The 18006-nt window shown below is 35.5% G+C and overlaps 2 protein-coding genes across 3 annotated transcripts; one reads left to right on the plus strand and one right to left on the minus strand.

The window, feature by feature from the left end:
* The first annotated feature begins 74 nt into the window (after window positions 1-74).
* Window positions 75-11240, plus strand: LOC125239968 (zinc finger protein 501-like). Of its 2 annotated transcripts, none has more exons than XM_048147761.1 (5): window positions 75-423; window positions 6622-6760; window positions 7607-7654; window positions 8785-8850; window positions 9948-11240. In XM_048147761.1, exons 1-5 carry the CDS (start codon window positions 295-297, stop codon window positions 11114-11116), a joined length of 1551 nt encoding a protein of 516 aa, XP_048003718.1. In that variant the 5' UTR covers window positions 75-294; the 3' UTR covers window positions 11117-11240. The 2 variants fall into 2 exon arrangements, with proteins under 2 accessions (XP_048003718.1, XP_048003719.1); XM_048147762.1 differs by lacking the exon at window positions 75-423 and adding an exon at window positions 487-791.
* Window positions 11241-12525: 1285 nt separating this feature from the next.
* Window positions 12526-17494, minus strand: LOC125239743 (zinc finger protein 732-like). Its single transcript, XM_048147399.1, has 5 exons — window positions 17175-17494; window positions 16814-16952; window positions 14874-14933; window positions 14378-14437; window positions 12526-13782 (listed from the first exon to the last, which is right to left on the minus strand). Exons 1-5 carry the CDS (start codon window positions 17301-17303, stop codon window positions 12620-12622), a joined length of 1551 nt encoding a protein of 516 aa, XP_048003356.1. The 5' UTR covers window positions 17304-17494; the 3' UTR covers window positions 12526-12619.
* Between the last annotated feature and the right edge of the window lie 512 nt (window positions 17495-18006).

Raw genomic sequence — 18006 nt, forward strand, 5'->3', positions numbered from 1 at the left:
CACTTGGCGTCATATTGACTATTCCCATCGTTTGTAAAAAAAAGTTAAATGTCATGGTATGTCAGGCAGTTTGCCACTGATATTTATTTTACTTGTGTTCTTTGTTACATTTCCAAATGATTGCTATGTATTTCAGTGTCTGGCATTTTTGTCTCCTTTCCCGAAACAGATAGGAGTTCCGTTCGGTTCGGATCTCATGGAGGATACGTATTTAATAGAGTTTTTCGAACCATGCGGCCATAAGTTTTTGTCTTATTTTACGCCAACGTTTTAGTTAGGGCTACTGGGTTTACAATGGAAGCTAACGGATCGTGTTGCTGCTGCTTGCTGCGTCCGCCGGACAGGGGCATGAGTACGCCGTACATGCGCCTGGGCGTTACGGAGATATACTCTGATATGCTCGCTGATTGCTTCGATATAAAAGTAAAATGTTCATTTTAAATCATCAATATTGGACGCTGGTCGAAAGATAGAAGTAAAATCATTAGGGATGTACCGACTATTGATTTGGCCGACTAGGCCGACTACCGAATAGTCGGCGCTTGGGTTGCCGATTAGTCAGCGCTTGGGTGAGCGATTAGTCGGCCGACTAGTCGGCTAGTCGGCCAAAACATAATTTTCAACTAACTTAGCAAAATTTTTGAATGACATTGGTCCTTTGTTGGCGCTTTTCATTATTTTTTAAAGGTTCAAAGGTCAATGAGAATTGAGAATATTGATATACAATTTCCATTTTGAATAAACGGTTTGGCTTAGTGCAGGAATCCTGCCTATGAAACCGATAGTCCTAGGTAGGTGATCACAGGTTGTTCTTTTGACTAACAAAGGATAACCAATAGGTTCATAATACAATAATATCAGCTGTTAATTTATGTTTGTACTGTTTTTCTATTATTTATAATGTGCCGACTAAACGGCCTTTTTTGCCTACTAGTCGCAGACTAATCGCTGACTGCAAATGGGTGGGTCAGCGACTAGTCGGTACATCCCTAAAAATCATATGTGTGACACACAAAACAGAAAATCACTATGTGCATTATTTCACATAGACAACTGAGATTCCAAACTCAAAATTGGTCAAGCATGAGTCGATTGCATATTCAACCTTCACAATAACACACCCCCTCAATCGACTCTGCTTGAAGCGTTAGTACATACTTTTGCAACTTTTATCTAATTCTAATACTACAACTTTTATTTAAAAAGGCCACAATCTCATTTCCAGAACAATATATCAAAACTTTCATCACATTACCAAAAAAAACAAAAGGTTTCAACAAACGTTATCATCAAATATTAATTAGTACATATCTACATGTACTCTCATATAATATAAACTCCCACTAGTCGACACATCACTACTAATATATAAATAAGTAGTTAATTATTCTACATCTCGCTTCATATTTATCTTTATTCTCCCACTCGATACATCGCTACTAATATATAAATTAACTACATCTATCTCCCTTATTTATTCCACCTCTCGACTCATACTTATCTTTATTCTCCACCGCTCGATACATCATTACTAATTGCCAAATACATATTCGATTATAAAATTTACGTATCCTTTCCTTCTCTAAACAAATACTAAAATACTAAAACTTATAATAATATTTGGAATAAATAAAAATTTAGAAAAAATACTTAAGGATAACTTCAGAACACTGTGTAAATAATGACTATTAAATGAATGTGTGGTTTTACTCTTTTTTTTTCAAGTTGTTTGTTGGTTGCTTTTATATTGATTCACTTACCATTAGTACACTTACACCCCCTTAAGTGAATCATTACTAAGCACCCCCTTAATTCTAACTTTATTTCATGCTTCCAGAATCCTTAAGTTTTCTTTCAATACACATTCCTGTATTATTTTTACACACCCTATAAAAACTTACATACTACGATAATTATAAACAAACCCCGACATGAGCCGAAAAAATAATTAACGTTCACTTTAGCCCGCACTTATACTACACTCAATGACTCATTTTAGCCACAATATCACTAAAACACTAATCTTCGTTGACATTTTTCAAACTTTACAGCCGGTAAACTTTTAGTTAGTATATCAGCCAGCTGTGATCCCGTCGGACAGTATTTAACTGTAATCTGATTTTCGTCAATTTTCTCTTTTAGGTAATAGTATTTTACGTCTATGTGTTTGCTTCTTCTCCCCATGATTCCTTTTTTCATAAGCCAAATTGCAGATTGATTATCTACTCTCATCTCAACTTCTAGTTTTTCCTTGGTTATCTCAAAAGTCAGATCCCTTATAAATAGTAGTTCTTTACAACATTCTGCTGCTGCTATGAATTCTGCTTCTGTGCTGCTCAGTGCGACTACTGATTGTTTTCTTGAGCTCCATGCCACTGGTCCACCATTCAGCCAAATCACAAAACCAGAAGTGCTGCGCCTAGTGTCTGGATCTCCCGCGAAATCCGAATCACAATAACCCCTGAGTACTTTATCATCTTTATTAAAGTGAATCCCTTTTTCTGTTGAGCCTTTCAGGAATCGCAAAATTGTCTTAGCATTATTCAAATCATTTAAATTTGGAGAATTTTGATGCCTCGAACAATAACCCACTTGAAAACTAATGTCTGGTCGCGTTTTATTCGAAAGATCTCTATCGAAAGAGAAGAATAGAACAATGACCCTATCATCTCTCGGTAAAGCTCATGAGACTTAGTATCAACCTTTACTGACGGATGCTGTTCTATCAGAATTGTTGGACATTTACATTCTTTGGCATTGTTTAGGTTAAATTTCTTAATGATTTTCTCACTGTATGTTTTCTGAAAAATTTTAATCCCATTTTCATCTTGCTTAATGTCCAAACCAATGTAATTGGTGACTTCATCTAAGACTCTTAGTTCAAAAGCCTTTCTAATTCTTTCTATTATGTACACTAGATCTTCTTCTTTCTCTCCAAGAACTAATCCATCATCGACATATACCGCAAGAATAATCTTCCTTTCACCCTCCATAACAAAAATGCATTGATCAAGTTTCATCTGCTTGAACCCCATCTTTATTAAGAACTCTGTAAACTTAATATTCCACATTAGTGGAGCTTGTTTCAGACCGTATAAGCTCTTGTTTAGTTTGCATACTTTGCCTTCTTTGTTGCTATAGCCTTTGGGTACCTTCATGTATATACATTCTTTCAAGTCTCCATGTAAAAAGGCTGTCTTCACATCAAACTGTTTTATTTTTAACCCTTTTGCCGCTGCAATAGATAGTAAGATTCTTAAAGACGTACTATTAACTACCGGACTGTACGTCTCGTCATAATCTATTTTGTACTTTTGTTGAAAGCCTCTTGCAACTAGTCTGGCTTTATATCTGCCATCAGACTTTACTGTAAAAATCCACTTGCTAGTAACTAATTTTCTTCCTTTTGCTTCCTGTTCATCCACAAATGACCACGTCTTATTTTCTTCAAGTGATTTAATTTCTTCTTTTATTGCCTTTTTCCATTTATCCTTTTCTTTTGATTCTATTGCCTCCTCGTAAGTTAACATTGAAGCTTCAGTATCATAATTCATTAAATAATCTTTATATCTATCAGGTAATCTGCGGTCTCTAGCAGGTTGAACTCTTCTATTTTGATTAACATCACTATCAATATTTTGATTTTCAACTTCTTCATTATCAAAAAATTCTTCATTCCCATCATAAAATACTTCATTATTTTCTTCTTCTTCAATTGTTTCTATTTCATTTGTTTCATTGTCTTTTGTTTTATCATCATTTGTTTCGCCTTCATTTATTTCACCTTCATTTGTTTCGCCATCATTTATTTCGCCTTCATTTGTTTCGCTTTCATTTGTTTCATCTTCTTTTGTTTCACCTTCTTTTGTTTCACCTTCTTTTGTTTCATCTTCTTTTGTTCCATCTTCTTTTGTTTCATCTTCTTTTGTTTCATCTTTTGTTTCATCTTCTTTTGTTTCATCTTTTGTTTCATCTTCACTTGTTTCGCTTCCTAATCTTCTTAAATGAATAACACCTTCTCGAACATTCTCTGCATTTCTACTTCTTACTTTTCTTTTTAACATATCACCTTCTCGACTCTTCTCTATATTACTACTTCCTCCAACTCTTCTTGATGAACCTCCTTCTCGACCCTCCTCTCCATTGCTACTTGTTTCAATTCTTCTTAATGTATCTCCTTCTCGACCTTCATTACTGTTGACTCTTCTGACCTGATTTTCTTCCTGCCTGTTTATTTGATCTTCATTTTGTGTTGTGCCTTCTCTAACTGTCTCTTCAGTTTCTTCGTCGATTGTCCAAAGACCTCTAATACTTTCATCATTTTCTTCATTTGTATATATACCTTGCTCATCTTCATTTATTCTTACATCCCTCGCTCTTACAATTGTTTTTGTTTCATCCACCCATATTTTGTAACCATTCCTGATATATCCAATCAGGATTCCCTTTTTGCATCTGACATCTAGCTTTCGTACACCAGAGTTTATTTTATAATAAGTTGTTGAACCAAAACGTCTTACATGTGATACATCAGGTTTGATGCCAAACCACATCTCTGCTGGAGTTTTGTCTTTGCCTTCGGTAGGACTTCTATTGATTAAGAAACTTGCAGTTATAAGAGCTTCACCCCATAGATAATTTGGAACTCTACCATCGAATATTAATGCTCTCGTTCGTTCTAACAAGGTTCTATTCAATCGCTCTGCTTTTCCATTTAATTGAGGAGTGTAGGGTATTGTTAGATCCATAATTATGCCCTTAGAGCTGCACCAAGACATTAGGTTATTGTTCGAGTATTCTTTTCCGTTGTCGCATCTGATTTTCCTAACTTTTGTATTGAAATGGTTCTCCGCTAAAGTCACAAACTGTTTTATTTTATCAAAGGCTTCACTTTTAAAAGTAATTAAGTAGACAACACAAAAATGTGTAAAGTCATCCAAAAAAGTAATAAAATATTTTTTATTATCCCAAGTGGGAATTTCTATCGGACCGCAAATGTCCGTATGGATAATTTCTAAAGGAAATTTTGCTTTAATTCTATTATTTTTGAAAGGTTTTCTAGTCATTTTTGCTTTAATGCATATTTCACAAAAGTTTTCTTTATGTTCCCCCCAATTTTGATACCGTTCACCAGTTTAGCTAGACGCGGCACATCCGATACGTGACCTAGCCGACGATGCCAAATATCGGCGTTCTCAGAAAGCAAAACCTCGCGAACAGTGTTAGCAGAAAATTCTGTTTCATAAAGACCGTTTCTAGTTTTATATCCCGTAAGAATAATGCGATTATATTTCTTTACAGTTACCTTGTTTCCAACGAAGAGTACAGAAGCTGCATGATCAGTGATTGAACTTACAGATATCAGGTTTCTAGAAATTGCAGGAACATGTAGTACATCTTCCAGTTCAAAAACATTTGTTTTTACTGTACCTATGGCTTGTGCGACGAGGTTCTCTGCATTAGCACATCTTATTTCTACATTTACATTTTCTGTGGAGTTAATGACATCATTATTATAGAACATGTGAGAGGATGCACCCGAATCAATAATGGCTCTAATACTAGTTGTATGCTTTAGTTGTTCACTCACCAGACTAAAAGTGCGACAAAATTTTTCAATGTGTCCCTTCCTGTTACATTTCCTACATACCTTTGTAGAAAAACATTCACTGGAAGTGTGGCCACTTTTATTGCATATTTAATTGTGCATTTTTTATTATTACAGAATCTCGCAATATGCCCTCGTTGGTTACAATTAAAACAAATTCTTTCATTGCTTTTCATTGCTTCCTCTGTTTGGTGATTTATATCTGAATTGACTACAATTGAATAATTATTATCAACAAGCTTAAGTTCTTTTTGAATTCGTTCGATCAAAGTATGTATGGTTTGGTCAGACTTCGGAGTTACCTCCCATACAGTCCTGAAGTAATTTAATGTTGAAGGTAAAATGGTCAAAATCTTTTGTATAAGCATGTCATCATTTATTTTATTTGCGGTAGATTCTAGTTCAAAACACATATTTTGCAATTTGCTAATATCTTGAAGTATATCTCCAGTAAATTTGTAGTTATAAAATTCTATAACTCTGAGGTGACTGTCTTTTTCCACTTTGTAATTGAATACAATATCTAATTTTTCAAAAATATCCTTTGTGGTTGAGCAATTAATCACATAATGTAAAATATTTTCATCTATTGAATTTAAAATATAGTATTTAGCTTTTGCGTCTTTACCTTTATCATCAGCTCCAATTCCTTTTGCATCCAGAAATAATTTAGCTAGTTTTCTCCAATTAGAATAATTCGTATTTAATTTCAAAGTCTTTATGTTGTCCTTGCTGTCCATGATGTAGTTTACTTACGGTTTTTCTTTAACTATGATGTTACTCTCGTTGCTAAGGTTATGTTGTCAACAACTGTGGTTGCTAACGTTATTCTCGCCGTACGAAAGCTGACTAAATAATGCTGAAAAAATACAAACACTTCCTAGCTTTAAACAAATGATCCTTAACGTTGCGTATGGGCCATAACCTGTGGTAATTTTTTGATTTTGGTAAAAGTTAAATGATAGTCTGTGATGAATAGATAGCAAAAACACTTAGTAATCTGTAATTTTCAGGTAATAATTTGCAGCAATGAGAGTGGCATTTGCTCTGTGTGTGTTAACTGTCTGTTAGATGCGAGTGACTTCAAAAAACAAGTGCAGTGCAGCCAGGCACAACTGCAGGAGCGCATTGATGCTCTACTGGATATAAAAGGTAAAATACCACTGGTAACGAACACAAGCCTCCTTGGTAGGAAAATGTTACATGAAGCAGTTTGATTTTTGTGAACTTAGGTATCCCTAAACAAGCCATGTGGCAATTTCCTAAAAGGTGGCTTTTCTGTGTGAACTCTCTTAATAAGTATACAAGTAGAGTTTTAAAATGAACACATTTAAGCATGCCACAGACAGTCTGAAAAATCATAGATTAAATATAACAAGATCATACCATCCCATACATTAAAATGCGACCGCCTAAGACCGCGCTTCCACCACCACACATAGATGGCGCCACAAAAAAAAATGTCTTGTAGCTTTTGATTATACTTGTAGATGGCGTTAAGTGTCACTTTTGACATAGATTTACGGCTTGGAATTGACACTTAATGCCAATCTACAAATAATCGGTGGCAACAAGGCATTTTTTTTGTGGCGCCATCTATGTGTGGTGGAGTGTAAGCGCGTTCGGCGGTCGCATTTTAATGTATGGGATGGTATGATCTGGTTATATTTAATTTATGGAAAAATTCATAATCTTAAAAAAGATTTGTATGCAACCTGTCAGTTTAATCTGAAAATTCTGTCAGTTTGAACTGACAGGTGCATACAAATAATTTTTAAGATTATGAATTTTTCAGACTGTCTGTGGCGTGTTTTAGTGTGTGGGGAATTTCGGAAATAGGGTTCAGCAATTAGCATGAAAAGTTAAGTTGGTGTCAGTTTTCTTACCAATGTTAAGCATTAAATATTTACAATAATTTGGTTTTGGTGTTCATTTCATCATTTCATATATACGATTTAATAAAAGTAAAGTTAAACTTACTTATAATTTTGATTACAGAGGAAGAAATAGAATTGGAGACAACAGAAGGTGATGGTATGATATTATGTAAGTATCTTTTTTTTTTATAACCCTTCTTTTATTTCTTTTATACGATTTTAACACTTTGAAGAGGTATGTTGAGAAGCTGTGGTAATTCTTTCTTGCCATCTTCTTATTGCTCTTCTTTTTTGGGATAAAGTCACCGTGCACCTTCTAATCTCGGCCGGCCGAGACTTCATACAAGTTATTCGAGGCCGAGAATCTCGGTCGGACTTTACGTGTAAGTTACAGGCTGTAACGCACAAATCACAGAACGAGGTCTGTCCCCGGACACATTTAAAGAACACCGTGTCATGAATTACTTTGGAGACTGTTTACCCTTATTTGTTGGCGCACCGTCATGACGTGAAAAATATTGTACCTAACAAATTGTATAAGCGAAATACCTCCTACCTACCTACATTAACTATTGCTGCGCCCCTCAGGGCTTCATGTGTCATTTGTGTACCTACCTATACTTTTAAGTACTTGTAAAACCTGTAATGTACATGTGAATTGCAATAAATAAAAACAATACAATACAATACAATACTGATAAGCAAACGACTACCCTACTACCGTAACCAAGACATATATACAAGATATCCACCTTGAACCAAATAAAAATCTATTTATATAAGGATCCCTACTTAAACCTATGTTCCAAAAGTAATGAAATCCAGACAAAGTCATGCCAAGTTTAATAAATAAATAAATATTGGGGACACCTTACACAGATCAACTTAGCCCCAAACTAAGCAAGCAAAGCTTGTACTATGGGTGCTAAGCGACAATATACATACTTAAATAGACAAATACATACTTAAATACATAGAAAACATCCATGACTCAGGAACAAATATCTGTGTTCATAACACAAATAAATGCCCTTACCGGGATTCGAAGCCGGTCTAAGATTCCTTTCTTTTATTATTATAGTTAATGTGGTGTGACTTGGCCGTTGAAGGGTACACAAGGGTACAAAACCAGGTGCTCCATGACATGACACCATTGCACCAATTTGTCGCCAAGACCGCTACCCTTCAACGGCCAAGTCGCACAACATTAACTATAACAATAAACAAATCGCAATAAGGAACCTTAGGCTTGGCACGACTTTGCCGTTGGCCGTTTCTCATTTTATGACTTTGTTTTAGATGAGCCGCCCAAGTTGGAGGTGGAAGATGAGTCGAACGATTATGATTATGACACGGTTCTTACATGTAAGTGCCTATGAAATTTTAATAGACTGCAAGCTTGTTACAAGTAGTTATGTCAAAAACTAATCATTTATGTATATTTACATATTTGATGCCGATGATGATGATGATGCCGTTATAATTAGTTTATAAACTCACGCCTGTATTCTCAAAATGAGTAGGAGCACATGTTTCAGTTCCATTAATCCAAATAACGGGTTGAGGGAGAACTGAATAGGCTAGTTTCCTACTAGTCAATCAGCTTCCTTTTAAGAACTGTAAATAAGATTTTCTAATATGGAATTACTATGAAATACTAAGGAGTGACGTCACGGTCATTTCATTTACTTTATATATTCTCCTCTTTGACTGAATAAATAGAAATTATGTTAAAACATAACTACTGTTCATATTTTTCTGATTATGTGGTGCTTTATTTCGAACACTGCATAAAATATTGTATTTAAAGTATAGGAAACTAGCCTATTGTGACATTGCAGTGACCGATTGGTAACTGCCCTCACGAAAATTAAATCTCTTTCTCTTATAAATTATAAATCTCACAGTCGACTTCTACGACACCCATGGGAGAAAATGAGGTGATAAAATTCTTTTCCCCTCACTAGCTCGGAAACACGTGTTTTGTCCTTTAATACCAGCGGGTAAAAACGCATTTTATCCACTAGTAAGTAAAGTAATTTGACCTTGAATAAAGTCAAATTAGCTGCTTTAAAATTGATAAAAGTAGGTGAATCTAGTAATAAAGATGATTTACCACCTGTGGAACTACTGGAAGCAGTAATAAAGGCATTTTTTGCGTTGTAGTTTCCTCGCTATAGTGAGGGGAAAAGTTTTGTGTTACACTCGGGTGCAAATGTATTTTACTTCTCGTGTGTTAAAAAACTCGCAAGTTCAGGATTCTATTTTCGAGCCGAAACAGGTTCAACTATAGTATTCTTTCACTTGCTCGTTTTTCAATTCCACACTCGGCGTTAAAATACAACTTTGCCCCCTTGTATAACAAATAACTATAAACCGCCACCACACGGCACACGTCGTAATTCAATCAAAAATTCAGAACCTATCCTGTTGACATTATTTGATTATAAAATTTGTTTCAGACGACGATGACAAAAAGTGTGAGCCAGGGTCGCCTTTAAAAGCAGAAATTGCGGGAGCAAGTTATTCCGACAGCTTCGAGTCTTGTAGCCACGACGACGCGAGCGAGGGCCAGGAAACAACTAGCCGTCGACCTATTCTCACAAAGCGTGCGAACCAATCACACGCTGCATCAAGAAAAAATACAAAGGAAAATACTTCTAGGGTCCGCAATGAAATGAAAACGCGCAACGCACACCAATTTGAGAAAGAATCTGAGACATTCAAACATCAACGTAGCAAAGTCAAATCCGCAAAGAAATCCAAACCATATAATGATTATAGACATATTAGCTCAACGGGACCATACACTTGTAAGATCTGTAACGTGGTAATAACCACCAAACGTTCTATGGCATGCCATATGGCAATTCACACCGAACCTAAATCTGAAATACGCGAAGACAATACGTGGGACTGTGACAAGTGTGATAAGATATTTTTTACAAAAAGAGCCATGACTAGCCATATGCAAAATGTACACTCGAAAAAGAAATTCAAATGCGACGTGTGCTCGAAATTATTTAGAACTATTTGGCAGATGAATAACCATAAAGTGATACATACTGAACGGGAAAAGAATTATTGTTGCGACATATGTGGAAAGCGGTTTCCACTAAATACAGCTCTCGTTAGGCACAAACAGGGTCACACAGGAGACAAACCGTTCACGTGCGATATTTGTCAAAAGAAATTCCTGTATAAACGTAGCGTGAAAGAGCATATTTATACCCACATGGGCCTTAAGCTTTATACTTGCAATAAATGTGGAAAACAATTTGTTACTTTGTCGGGGTACCAACGGCATAACTTAATTCACCATGTTCGAAAGAATACTACCATAAAAAGAACTTTTCCATGTGAAATATGCAATAAGCAGTTTAAGCATAAGCACCATCTAAAGAGACATAAGCTATTGCACACAGGCGAGAAACCATACGAATGTGAAACATGCGGGAAGCAGTTTTCTGGTAAATCTTATTTGAGGACCCACATGCACATCCACGTCAAGGGGACTTATTCCTGTGATGTTTGTCCTAAAACATATGCGACCAAAGAGAGCTTGAGGCAACACAAAAGAGTTCATTCTAGAGTGAAAGTTGTAAAAATGAAACTTAAAAAAAGTAAATAACAAATGATATTTTTCATAGATAAATGTTCATCATGTGAACGATTTCAACAACTTTATCTTTATTGTAAGGTGTTAATTAAGTTTATGTCATGGAAAGTATCTATAATAAACACTTCTAAACGGGTTTAGTCGCTTTATTTTATTTATTTAAGTAATTTTCCTGACACAAAATATTAGACGGTCAACCAAATGCTGGCACTAAAAAAGGCGGCAAATTTTAAAAATGTTGGACGCACCGGCCAATTGTCTTCATGAAACGTATGTCTTCCTTATCCTTCAATCAACCGAAATCAAATCTGGAATCATCAACGAGCCATAATACTTAAAAATTGATTGCGAAGGTTTAATAACCATAGAAACTTTGAATTTCGCTCCAATTTTTTGTGCCAAGATTAGGTTGCCTGTCTATAGTAGGTGTGCAGAAGTTAAAAAAGGTTATCATAGAATATTTAATTCAATGATTTATTCATAAAATTTACATTTTATACGTCAACAGGTAAGTACATTAATCCAAATGATTATTTTACACTTTAAATAGGTACAAATATGTTATTCAATTAATATACTTAGATTGTAGCGATTATAGAATAGAAATAGAATAGAATAGAAATCGTTTATTCGTGGTAAATTACAATAGGTATTAAAAATACAAACATTTAATACATAAACAGGCTCCCATGAACCGTGGCAAATGCCGGGATAACGCAAGGAGGATGGAGTTGACTGTCGGCCTATGTTTTTAATATAGCTGGAGCTACCCTGATGTTTGACGCAGGTGAAGGGTGGGGGTATTTTTATGGTCAACGATGTTTAAGGTTGGTAATTGTTTGTCCGTAAGGTGCAACGGGGCAAATGTAACTGGTCAATTTTTTCCATATTTTACAATGTTTGCATCATTCAATAGAATGTCCACCGGTTATATATGGTAGGCGTGTTCAGTTGATACATGTAGAACTCAACATTATAGTGTAATAATGGAATTGCCCCCTAGTCAAGATTTGCCCGGCTGTACCTTAAGTCGTTTAATGACATTTCCAAGTGAATCAAAGATGTAGACGAGAATTTTCATTTAAATCTTATTATTATCTCATACAAACCAATACAGACGTAAGTAGTGCGAAATTTTTTTTTTACTTACAAACAATTATTATCAACCTCTACTGATTTTTTTTTCTAGCCTGCGTTAGTGTCCCACTGCTGGGCAAAGGCCTCCCCTCTCTTCCTCCACTCGACCCTATCACTCGCATTTCCCCACCAGTTAGGATAAATTTTTTCCAGGTCGTCGCATCATCTCCTTTTTGGTGTGCCTGAACCCCTACCTACACCATCTATGGTAGTCCGTGGGTCCCACTCGGTAACCATTTTGGCCCACCTTTCTACTGAAATTACTTAAAAAAAAAGCGAATAAATCCGTTTAAAAGTGTTTATTATAGATACCTTATAATAAAGATTAAGTTTATGAAATTGTTTACATCATGAACATTTACAAAAAAATATCATCTGTTATTCACTTTTTTTAACTTTGTCTCTGGAATGAACTCTTTTGTGTTGCCTCAAACTCTCTTTGGTCGCATATGTTTTAGAACAAACATCACAGGAGTAAGTCCCTTTGACGTGAGTTTGCATGTGCGTGTCTAAATTAAATTTAACAGAAAACTGCTTCCCGCATGTTTCACATTCGTATGGTTTCTCGCCCGTGTGCAATAGCTTATGTCTCTTTAAATGGTGATTATGCATAAATTGCTTATTGCATATTTCACACGAAAACGCCCTCTCTGTGATAGTGTTCTTATGATGAGATAAATCATGCTTTCTGCAACCCGACGAAGTAGTGAATTTTTTCCCACATTTATTGCATGTGTAACGCATAAATCCCATGTGTGTATAGACATGCTCTTTCATGCTATATTTATTCCGGAATTTCTTTTGACAAATATCGCAAGTGAACGGTTTGTCACCCGTGTGACACTGTTTGTGACAAGCGAGAACTGTATTTGTTAAAAATCGTTGTCCACATTGGTCACAACAATAATTCCTTTCCCGTTCAGTATGTATTACTTTATGTTTAGTCATCTGCCGAAGACTATTAAATAATTTCGAGCACACGTCGCATCTGAATGTCTTTTTCGAGTGTACATTTCTCATATGGCTATTCATGGCATTTTTTGTAGAAAATATCTTATCACACTTGTCACAGTCCCACGTATTGTTTTCGCATATTTCAGATTTAGGTTCGGTGTGAATTGCCATATGGCATGCCATAGAACGTCTGGTGGTCATTACGACGTAACAGATATTACAAGTGTATGGTCCCGTTGCGTAGATATTAGTATAATCATTATTCGGTTTGGGTTTATGTTCGAACTTGACTTTGCTACGTAGAGGATATATCGTCTCATTTTCTTTCTCGTATTGGTGTGCGTCGCGCGTCACCTGTTTTTTACAGACTCTAGAAGTATTTTCCTTTGTATGTGTTTTTTTTCTTGAATTAGCGTGTGACTGGTTAGCACGTGTTATGAGAATAGGTCGACGGCTAGTTGTTTCCTGGTCCGCGCTCGCGCCGTCGTAGCTAGAAGGCTCGAAGCTGTCGGAATAACTTGTCCACGCCATTTCTGCGCTTAAAGGCGGCTCCGGCTCATACGGCGCACAATTTTTGTTATCGTCGTCTGAAATTTATCAAAAACACGTGTTATTCCACATTATAAAAAATATAATTATCGATTAATTCCTATAGGCTAGATTATTTTGATATGAATTTTTGATTGACGATCGACGTGGCTCCCGTGTGGTGGCAGTTTCAGCAGGGTGTCGTAGAAATCGACTGTGGGATATATAAGTGACTTAATTTGTCGTGTGGGCAGTTACCAACCTGTCACGTGCAAACTGTGACTGCAATTCAATTCTCTTTTTACCCCTTATTTGCTAAGAATGGAACTAAAACTTGTGCTCCGTCTACACCTTTTAGGAATTTTAAACAAATTATGAGGGCATCATTAAATATGTAATTATAAACAAAGGTTTGCTTTTTGACATATTCATAACTACTTGTAACAAGCTCAGTGTCTTCTCTCAGTGTCATCCACACTAATATTATAAACGGGAAAGTGTGTGTCTGTTTGTTTGTCCGTCTTTCACGGCAAAACGGAGCGACTAATTGACGTGATTTCTTAAGTGAAGATAGTTGAAGGAATGGAGAGTGACATAGGCTACTTTTGTCTCTTTCTAACGCGAGCAAAGCCGCGGGCAAAAGCTAGTACTTACATGTAAAAAGCGTATCATAATCGTTCGCGTCATCTTCCACCTCCAACTTGGGCGGCTCATCTAAAACAACGCCATAAAATAAGAAACAGCATCAACAGTACAGGGTGACTTAAATCGTGGGTAGAAACATTCTTTCTCTATTAGCAATTGTATGTGCATATAAAAAAATACTTGATAGCTTGTATTCTAAAATATAGAATAGAATAGAATAAACATTTATTCGTGAACACAGACAAGACAAAGAACACATAATAACAACAAGACAGAAAGTAATGAAGTGCCACGAAATGGCCTCATCTCAGCGTGTTGCTGGTGACTTCCAGCGCTGATCTTCCGATGAGACCATCAAGTGAGAAAGATTCACGGAGGGCAACAGACAGAAGAAATGCAAAACACATATACAAGAAAAATGGACTACTTACAGTTAAAAAAGAATAAAATTGAAAACGTTACAAAAAATACATACATAACGTTAAACGTTACAAGAAATACTTACATAATATCAGTCCACCACTGATGTCGTTACCTTCTGTTATCTCCAATTTTATTTCTTCACCTGTAATTAAAATTTAGAGTAAGTATAACTTTACTTTTAGTTAAACCTGGACAACAACCATTCCTATAACCTTGTATGACGCACCATAGTTAGTTTTCCCATTTTGAATTTGAACCTTATTCTACAAATAAATTGATGAGATTTTAGTTTGTTTCAAAAATCAATGTAACAATGGAAATTCTTCTTTATTCAGTTCTTTAAAGGTTCAAATTAAAGTGAAGCAACTATGTACATTGTAATGTACATTGGGCTTTACGAGGATAAGGATGGAATCACATCTATCAGTATTAAGCTGCACCAGGGATTGGAAACCGAAAATAACACACATGCATTTTCTCACCAGCAATATTGAGTACATAACTAAATAACTAAAAATGGATGGTGGCTGCAAGGGACCGAGAACAGTGGTCATCACTGGAGGAGGCCTTCACTTTCACAGGAAGGGTTCTTACAAAATAACTTATTAAACTTTGTATTATAATCATACCTCGTAACGGATGTAGCAAAACCGTAGCATTTGAAAGTTTGGCATTAGGGTAAGGTTGGCGATTACGATGAATAAGTTTACCTACATTACTTGTTGCACGTATTATTAAATTACAATTTAATGATAAGTAATGATAAATTTTAGATATACTCGTTTAGGTATCTAAACTTTAATTTTGTATCAGAAAATAAGTAATATGTCAATGTCTTCAATGTTAAACGCGTTTTAATGTGTCTGCCATTTTGTTCATAAAATTACATATTTTCTGTTTTTTTGTAGTATGAATAGGTAGACGTTTGACCACGATCAAATATTAACCTGAAATCTTTATTACTTGAGAATATTGGTATATTGAATGTGCAGGAAATATAAAATCAAAGAAAGACAACGTCGTCAAACATTTACCTATTTTAGTTAATAGAAGCCACCAAGAAAAGAAAAATGGTTACTCTTCACATTCTTTTAAAAGATAACCCAGGATTAGATTACAGGTAACATAACAAAATTTACTGTAGGTAGGTATTTCATTTAATACTTACATTTTCCAAAAAATACAACATTGATCTTCATTCGGCAATAGATAATCATCGTAATATTTCAAAACTAAATTCGTTCCAATTTAATTTAATTTATTTGTACTACATAGTGACAACCCTGACGTAAATTTGCTACAGATTTGCGGGTTCGATTACGGGGTATGATTATAATTAATGTTAAGTACCAAATAGTAAGAAATAAAAGGCTTTTTAATTTTTTAATTTTTATTATTATTATAACTAACTATAGAGTACAATAAATTTAGTTGTTCAACCAATATTGGAGCTTAATTAACTTCTAATATGCTGGAACACGGATCCGCATACGAGGAAACCATATGAAAAATTCATCACGGCATACAAGGGGTCCTATTTTTTTTACTTATTAGGAAAACAATGTGAATATTGTTGGTTTGAAAAGTTGCACACTACAATTCACTACATGTGTTAATTTTATAACTCTAGAGGGACTAAAATGCCAGTTTGAGGAAACAGGCTAGTTTCCTACTAGTCAAATCAGCTTCTTTTGAAGAACTGTCAAAACGATTTGCTAATATGGAATTACTATGAAATACTGAGGAGTGACGTCACGGTCAATTCATTTACTTTATATCTTTCTCTTTGACTTATTAAATAGAAATCATGTTTAAACATAACTACTGTCCATATTTTTCTTCTAATAATGTGGTGCTTTATTTCATGTTCTGTATAAAATATTTTATTTTGAGTATAGGAAACTAGCCTATTGCCACATGGCATAAGGATGTCGAACTCACACAAACCAAACTGCTTCATGTAATATTTACTATCAAAGAGGCTGAATTTGTGGGCATCAGTTGTTACCAGTGGTATTATACCTTTTATATCCAGTAGAGCATCAGCGCGCTCCTGCAGTTTTGCCTGGCTGCACTGCACTTGTTTTTTGAAGTCACTTGCATCCAACAGACGGTCTACACATGCAGTGCAGATGCCACTCTCGTTGTTGCCAATTATTGCCTGAAAATTACAGAGTATTTTTACCATCAATTTATCATACACTATCATTTAACTTTTACCAAAAAGAAACTGAAAATGTTATCTGAAGATCACAAAGGGCTTTAAATTAAAAGGCACGTGGTGATTTTCTTTTCGTGTGTCACACTGATCATTTTATTTCAACCTCTCCACCAGCGTCATAAATGTCATAATATTGATGGTTTAAAGAAGGATTTTACTAACTCGTATATCAAAGCAATCCGCGAGCATTTCCGAATATATCTCCGTAACTCCAAGGCGCACGTACGGCGTACTCATGCCCCTGACCGGCGGACGCAGCAAGCAGCAGCAACACGATCCGTTAGCTTCCATTGTAAACCCAGTAGTCCTAACTAAACGTTGGCTTAAAACAAGACAGACTTATGACCGCATGGTTCGAAAAACAACACGATTGAATACGTATCCTACACGAGATCCGAACTGAACTGAAGTCATATCTAAGCCGTAATTTAGAAATGTAGCAAAGAACACAAGTAAAAATCAGCGGACAAAACGAGATAAAGATAAGATAAGAGCGAAACAGCTGACATACCATGACACATTGACACTTGATTTTTTTTACAAACAATAGATAGTACCGCCCCACTGTTGATTTGATTACCGGTTATCGTCAATTCAATGCCAAGTGCCAAGTCACCAATCAAAATCTATGGCATCAAGTATGGAATTTAGAATCGTCCCACGATAAGTCTGCATAGATTTTAATAGCCCCGCCTCTGCAAGGGTTAAGTAAACGTCATAATTTCATCAAAGTTTATAATTTAAAATAACATCTGCACTGGCGAGGGTGTGAAAATCGTTGCAAACTTATCGTGGGACGATTCTATTTCTTTAAATCCAAAAACTGGGGCTGAATTTTTAGGTGTACTCCTGGAATTACCCCTGTTCAACTGATTCACTTGACAATGTTGACATTGGCAAAGTGGTCTGGCAAAAGCCAATCTTAGCACTTAAACTTGGCCATAAAAACCGGTATGAATCAATTCTCGTAAGCACTACACAAAAAAAAAAGTGT

The sequence above is a fragment of the Leguminivora glycinivorella genome, chromosome 26 (genome assembly GCF_023078275.1).
Source record: "Leguminivora glycinivorella isolate SPB_JAAS2020 chromosome 26, LegGlyc_1.1, whole genome shotgun sequence".
Lineage (NCBI taxonomy): Eukaryota > Metazoa > Arthropoda > Insecta > Lepidoptera > Tortricidae > Leguminivora > Leguminivora glycinivorella.

Bases quoted from the DNA above. Each gene is read 5' to 3' on its own strand.
- LOC125239968 (XM_048147761.1), top strand. From the start codon at position 295: ATGGAAGCTAACGGATCGTGTTGCTGCTGCTTGCTGCGTCCGCCGGAC. The intron at 6,761-7,606 runs GTAAAATACCAC...TTTTGATTACAG, and splicing joins TGCTCTACTGGATATAAAAG to AGGAAGAAATAGAATTGGAG. The intron at 8,851-9,947 runs GTAAGTGCCTAT...AATTTGTTTCAG, and splicing joins TTATGACACGGTTCTTACAT to ACGACGATGACAAAAAGTGT.
- LOC125239743 (XM_048147399.1), bottom strand. From the start codon at position 17,303: ATGGAAGCTAACGGATCGTGTTGCTGCTGCTTGCTGCGTCCGCCGGTC. The intron at 16,953-17,174 runs GTTAGTAAAATC...TGTAATTTTCAG, and splicing joins CGGATTGCTTTGATATACGA to GCAATAATTGGCAACAACGA. The intron at 14,934-16,813 runs GTATAATACCAC...TTTTAATTACAG, and splicing joins TGCTCTACTGGATATAAAAG to GTGAAGAAATAAAATTGGAG.